We start from the raw sequence: 7,500 nt of genomic DNA, 5'->3' as shown, positions 1-7,500 counted from the left end.
TGTGTTGTGTTGACATGGTGGGCTTCTTAAAACCAATGTACTGGGTGGGAATGAACAGAGCGAGCAGACAGCACAGTGAATAACGGACTAAGGATTTCAATCAATCAATCAATCAATCAATCAATCAATCGAATGTATTTGTATGACACTTTTTACATAAACAAATGTACAAAAACAATATTAAAATATTAAACAATATTAAACAATATAAACAATAAATATAATACAAACAATATGATCTAACACCAAACCATAGACTCCCAAAAGTAAGCCGAGGAAAAAACTCCCCAGAGGGGAGAAAAATAGAGGGCACAGTGGCAAGGAAAAACTCCCTGGGAGGAAGAAAGAAAGGAAGAAAGGGGACCCATCCTCCTCTGGCTGATCAGGTGCTGAACAGTAAACTAATGTGGAATGTGGAATCTGGTGTGGTGCAAGAGTTCAGGGGTCCATAGTGAAGGGCAGCTTCCTGGTGGGACCCAGGTTGGGTGGCAAGGACCAGGAAAAGGGGGGAGCAGACTCAGCCTAGACGAATTCAGGAGCTGGATTCATCTGTTGAGGTGCTCAGAGCCCCTCGGACAGATAAGCACAAAGAGTTCAACACGAGATCAGAGGCTGTTGCAAACTGAAAAACTGATACATTAAACAGTAGGAGAGAATCAGCGTAAAGCAGGAGCATCTAAGGGATAAATAATAATATAAATTTATTAATAAATAATAAATAAATAGATAATCTAAAATGCATCTAAAGGGCAAGGCCAGGGCCCACTTACACCACGTCTACTCTGTCACGGGCCGGCCCACCAGAGGGACATCAGGAGGGTAGAGGGGGCGGCAGCATGAGCCCGAGATGCCCAGAGCCAGCACCTTGACCACCCCAGGCCACACGGTACTGGGCCTTACGCCTGCACTGGAACTGTAGGGCCTACAGCAGAGGCCCCAGCCAACCCAAGCCTGCACACCACAAGAGCCCACCACCACTGAACGGGAGGATTTATGTCCTTCAGTGTATAGTATCACATTAGTGCAGGCCTGGTGTAGGATTTGTTACTGATGGGAGGGTCTGAGGCTTCTGATACAGGATTCTATCCCATACATCCTCTTACATATCACCTCTATGACCCCTCGCTCAGCTGTACTAACTTAATCTCCCCCTCTCTCTCCAGACGACCACCCTGATAGGCCTGCTGAAGACAGCTCGTCTCCTGCGATTGGTCCGCGTGGCCCGTAAGCTGGACCGCTACTCGGAGTACGGAGCAGCAGTCCTCTTCCTCCTCATGTGCACCTTTGCCCTCATAGCCCATTGGCTGGCCTGTATCTGGTACGCCATCGGCAGCGTGGAGCGGAACGGCTCCATCGGCTGGCTGCACTCTCTGGGGGACCAGCTGGGGAAGCACTACAACCACACAATACCGGGCTCAGGACCCTCCATCAAGGACAAGTATGTTACAGCCCTCTACTTCACCTTCAGCAGTCTGACCAGCGTGGGCTTCGGGAACGTCTCCCCCAACACCAACTCTGAGAAGATCTTCTCCATCTGCGTCATGCTCATAGGATGTAAGTCACCTGTGCTGTCCTATCAGACCGTGTCTCCGTCATTAGTCAACCGATCAGATTTGACTCATGAAGACGCCTTGTCGCAAAGGCCTAGTTTTCCAAATGGCGCTTTTGCATTTCTTCTTTCAGACTCTAGTCAAGGAGAAGGCTTAGTCCAGGCCCCGGTAAACCAGCCAAGTGTCTAAGAGCAGTCCAGAAGCTCCAAAGAGCAAGTCTAGATAGGAATGAACATGGACACCCTGAAGCCCAGTGCCCTGCTGACTCAGTCCTGTTCATCTCCACCCGACCGTAGTGTCAGCAGTGCAAAGTGGATGCTGAGAATTATGCAGAGTCGGAGTTTTAAACATCACACAGTGTCATCATTTCAATAAAATTAGCAATAAAGTTCTTTCACTAATTGAAACAAGATTGTACTGAGACATTTATCATGTCTTTATTAAAAATATATTAGCTGATTACACCTTACTAAGATATCAGTATGTGATTCTAATATCCTTTCAATATAAATATGCCTATCAGACTAACTTCCCCTCCGTACAAACAATTTCCTTCTCTGCGCTCGGCTGCACAGGCTGGATTGATTAGCAGGAAGACTAAACGATAACGGGTCAGGTTCATTACTGGGCAATCTGTGCAGATATTGACTCATGCTGTGCCTAGATATTACTCTTCATTGCTTATCTCTTGAAGTTTCAGCCGTCCAGCATGTATACACAGTAGATCCCATCTCTCGGAGAGGAAGCTCGATAGATCATACATGTCGGACAGTATGAGGGCAGTGAGTTTTCACTGTGAACGGTATCGGAGGTCAATCGATGATGCGGTCTTGTGGAATCCCGATACGGTAATGGTCTGTGATAGCTAGCTGTGCTCACTTACTGCAGCCTCTGTCCCTGCTGCTCTGATGAGGATGAATGGGGTGGATGAGACAGACCCGGCACGAGATCCATCACCTCAGTACACTGCTACAACGGGGGCTTAGGGAGGGACGTGACTTTATGTTGCGCTGGGATAGAGATTTTTTGATGCCGCTGGTGAGAGAGCAGGCGGGGGCATGACACGCGCACGCACACACAATCAGATGGATGCAGATACGTTTACGACACGCATGCATGCATGCATGCATGCACACACGCAAGCACGCATGCACGCAAGTATACACACACACACACACACAGACACGCATGCACGCACGCACACACACACACACACACACACAGACACGCATGCACACAGACATGCACGCACGTGCACGCACACACACACACACACACACACACACACACACACACCACACATACACATGCTAGAGCGATGTAAAAGGAGAACCAGTCTTCGCTGCGATGCTGTCATCCTCTGTCCTTCAGACAGTGATGGAACATGACAGAGGTCAGGAGGCCAGCAGGACGGAGCATGACAACATGATAGGCAGCGTCATGAGGGGCTGAGTGTAAATAGATGGCACCCTTAGGCATTAAAAACAGGCACACTTCAATTGAATAACGGATGCATTTAAGGGATGAAAGAGGACTGTGTACTGTACCAGACCAATTTCAGATGAGATACTTTTTTTTTTTCTCGATCTTATCCCACAAGACTCCTGACCCTGCGCTTCCCTCTTGTCCACACAGCCCTAATGAACACCAGTATCTTTGAACTCTATTACGTCATTGTTATAGCACTGTTATAGCACTGTTATGTACGTCTTATAAACGGGGGATACGGTAAGCCTACACTGTAGTGACTCTGATCCTCCTCCCTCTCATGTGGTCCCCTGTGGCTCAGTTGGTAGAGCATTAGGGCATTAACAACGCTTAGGTTGTGGGTTTGATTCCCGCTGGGTCCATATTTACTGAAATGTATGCACTCACTGCAATGTAAGTCGCTTTGGATAAAAGCGTCAGCTAAATGGCATATGTTATCCCCACAGCTTTGATGTATGCCAGTATCTTTGGGAACGTGTCGGCCATCATCCAGAGGCTGTACTCAGGTACGGCGCGCTACCACACCCAGATGCTGCGCGTTCGAGAGTTCATCCGCTTCCACCAGATCCCCAACCCTCTGAGGCAGCGTCTGGAGGAATACTTCCAACATGCATGGTCCTATACAAACGGCATCGACATGAATGCTGTGAGTCACACACACGCGCGCGCACACACACACACACACACACACACACACACACACACACACACACACACACACACACAGACACATACACACAAACACACACACACACAGACAAGCACATACACACGCATGCACACACATAAACACACAAACACACACACACACACACAAACAGACACAGTGTAAATAAACATAGAGTATATAGACACTACTATGTGTTCAACTCACTCTGTAGACATTCTCCAGTTTTCCTGAGAGTAGTCTTTGTGTGTGCTGCATTGCATCTGGACATTTCTACAGTACAAAGAGGGACTACAGAGGGAACCAACTAGCAACATTCCTCTGCACAACTCCCCTCTCCCATCAGGACAGAGCTTACACACACACACACACCCACACACACACACACACACACACACACAGACACACACACACACACACACACAGACACACACACAAGCACACACACACACACACACACACACACACACACACACACACACACACACACACACGCTCTGTGCTGGCCAGAATAATGTGGTCTTCTGACATGATTATGGAGGTGCATCCTCAATGCAATTAAGTGCCAACATGAAATTTCAGTCTTTTTGTCTTAATAAATAATGTAAATAGTACACAGGAAACTAACAAGTGAGCAGGCATCCTCCTTGTTTACTCTGCTAATCCCATTCCTTATTATCTTCCTGCGGAGGTCCAGTGAAGCGTTCTGGATTAAAGAATGTTTGCAGTAATTATTTTATAATGGTTTCTCCTCACGTCTGACTGAGTCTCACTCACACAGATTCCTCCCTTTCTGTTGAGGATGGATGTGGATATAACTATGGAAGCGAGAGGGAGAGAGAGAGAGAGAGAGAGAGAGAGGGAGTTGTCTTGGATATGAAGGAGAGAGGGAAAGGGACGGAGAGGGAAAGGGAGAAAGTCATCTTTGTTGAGATGGAGGAGAGGGACAGAAAGGGAGAGAGGTTGAGTTTGTGTATCTGTTGGGGGCTTCTAGAGATGGAGAGGAGGATGGAAAAGATTTGTCTTATTTTTTCTACATTGGTGTCCCAGGCAATGAATCAAAAACTCATGCTCCTCTGAAATTGAACTAGGGAATTCCCTGCTGGGAGGCAACTCATTTAAACCACTCCAATTATTCAGTATAGTTACATACTAGAAAGTGGATTTGCAAGCCCCATAAATGTATTATCAAGAAGGCTTGGATGCTTGTTTGCTTGCTTTTGAAATATGATGGAATTTTACCCCACATTTTCATTAGAGTCACATATTGTTGCATTGCATCTTTGCTCTTGAAAGTCAAAGTAAGTATACTGATGCCTCACTGTTGGCTGTTGGCACCCTCCATCAGGGACAGAGGACCTGTCCAGCCTTAATATTAGATTAGATTAGATTCAACTTTATTGTCATTGTGCAGAGTACAAGTACAGAGACAACGAAATGCATTTAGCGTCTAACCAGAAGTGCAAAAAAAGCGCAATGTGAACAATATATACAGGTAGTGCAGTATAAGCAGTATATGAGCAATAAGCAGTATATGAGCATAGAGTATATAGACACTAAAAGGGATGGTTTCCCTGAAAAGACTTAGCCAAGAAGTGGAATAGTACTTCAAATGGAGATCTTCCATTGAATAGTATCTCTAGACCAGGACTAGGCTTTATTTGGGTCCGGGAAACGTATATTCTAACCCTACTCCCTCTCTCACCCCTCCTCCTCTCCCACAGGTGCTGAAGGGTTTCCCAGAGTGTCTTCAGGCTGACATCTGCCTGCACCTTAACCGCACCCTGCTGCAGAACTGCAAGGCCTTTAAGGGCTCTACCAAGGGCTGCCTGAGGGCGCTGGCCATGAAGTTCAAGACCACACACGCCCCGCCAGGCGACACACTGGTCCACGCCGGCGACGTCCTCACCGCGCTCTACTTCATCTCCCGAGGCTCCATCGAGATCCTCCGAGGGGACGTGGTGGTAGCCATCTTGGGTAAACACAGGACATCACAGTCCTCATCCTGGGAGACCATCAAGTCCCTCAATATTATACAACTATTACTAGTATGTTTTGTGCATGTCGACAAAGATCTCCATCTCAAACACTGTCCTCCATGAATTAGATGTGACGTAATACTGCCATCTACTGGGAAAGGTTTGGTCCTACTGGTCCTATTGGTATTCTACCTCATACAGCTTCTTGTTTCATCGACAAACAGTACGGCTGCACTCAATCTGACAATCTTCTGTATTATCTGCTATTTACCTTTTAATCAGGTACCAATAAACACCGCAACATATGATTGTTTTGTGATACAAGGCAAATAAACGCCAACTGAAATAGGACTGTAAACATGCCTTGTTTTATGGGGTAGAGTGTAAAGTCCCATTTCTCCATCCCATATGCAGGGAAGAATGACATCTTTGGTGAGCCTATCAACCTGTACGCCCGACCCGGTAAATCCAACGCAGACGTAAGAGCGTTGACCTACTGTGACCTCCATAAGATCCACAGAGAGGATGTTCTGGAGGTGCTGGACATGTACCCTGAGTTCTCTGACCACTTCTGGAGCAACCTGGAGATCACATTCGACCTCCGGGATGTGAGTTGACCCTCTGACCCCCTCCTACCTTGCCATGTAGGAGATGAAAGGAATTCTCAAATTGGCTGACGAGCAAACGGCTTCATGAATGATAATCAACTGACTTGTTAGTTGATACAGATGCTCTCTGGTGTTAATACTGTGTACGGTTTCCTGGTGTTAATACACTGTATGGTTTCCTGGTGTTAATACACTGTATGGTTTCCTGGTGTTAATACAGGGTACGGTTCCCTGGTGTTAATACAGGGTATGGTTCCCTGGTGTTAATACAGGGTATGGTTCCCTGGTGTTAATACTGTGTATGGTTTTCCTTGTCTGTTCATCTCTTCAGACCAACATGATTCCCGGCTCTCCGAGCAGTGACGAGTCAGAGGATGTAGGATTCAACCGCCTGCGGAGGCGCAAGTTATCGTTCCGTCGCCGCACAGAGAAAGGTAGTTAACCCTAACCCTAACCCTAACCCTAACCCTAATCCCCTAACCCTAACCTAACCCTAACCCTAACCCTAACCCTAACCCTAACCTAACCCTAACCCTAACCCTAACCCTAACCTAACCCTAACCTTAACCCTAACCCTAACCTAACCCTAACCCTAACCCTAACCTAACCCTAACCCTAACCCTAACCCTAACCTAACCCTAACCCTAACTCTAACCCTAACCCTAACCCTAACCCTAACCTAACCCTAACACTAACACTAACACAAACCCTAACCCTAACATTAACACAAACACAAACACAAACACAAACACAAACACAAACCCTAACCCTAACCCTAACCCTAACCCTAACCTAACCCTAACACTAACACAAACACAAACCCTAACCCTAACCCTAACCTAACCCTAACCCTAACCCTAACCCAATCCCTAACCCTAACCCTAACCCTATCCCGTATCCTAACCCTAATCCCCTAATCCTAACCCTAATCCCCTAACCCTAACCCTAATCCCCTAACCCTAACCCGAACCCTAATCCCCTAAACCTAACCCGAATCCTAACCCTAATCCCCTAACCCTAACCCAAACCCTAACCTTAACCCTAACCCTAACCCAATCCCTAACCCTAACCCTAACCCTAACCCCCTTACCCCTCTCTTCTACTGTCTCTCTTCTTATCCCTCTCTTGTGTATCAGAGCAAATATCAACACACATACCACCACCACATTCTGTTACGAATCTGCTGGAAATTAAGAGAAACACTGTCA

General features: G+C 46.8%; 1 protein-coding gene across 1 annotated transcript in view; it reads left to right on the top strand.

Annotated features, from left to right (window-relative positions):
• kcnh2b (potassium voltage-gated channel, subfamily H (eag-related), member 2b) overlaps positions 1-7,500 on the top strand; it is a gene marked incomplete at both ends in the record, with an annotated part of 157,519 nt that overhangs the window by 146,700 nt on the left and 3,319 nt on the right. The window contains 5 exons of the mRNA XM_083666992.1: positions 1,164-1,554; positions 3,485-3,684; positions 5,430-5,682; positions 6,099-6,292; positions 6,624-6,726. Coding sequence (XP_083523118.1) covers positions 1,164-1,554; positions 3,485-3,684; positions 5,430-5,682; positions 6,099-6,292; positions 6,624-6,726 — 1,141 coding nt within the window. The remainder of the gene's footprint in view (positions 1-1,163; positions 1,555-3,484; positions 3,685-5,429; positions 5,683-6,098; positions 6,293-6,623; positions 6,727-7,500) is intronic.

The sequence above is a fragment of the Argentina silus genome (genome assembly GCF_951799395.1).
Source record: "Argentina silus genome assembly, chromosome: 1".
In the NCBI taxonomy this organism is placed as follows: domain Eukaryota; kingdom Metazoa; phylum Chordata; class Actinopteri; order Argentiniformes; family Argentinidae; genus Argentina; species Argentina silus.
The sequence above is the reverse complement of the archived record's forward strand: the minus strand, read 5'-3'. Positions and strand labels throughout refer to the sequence as shown.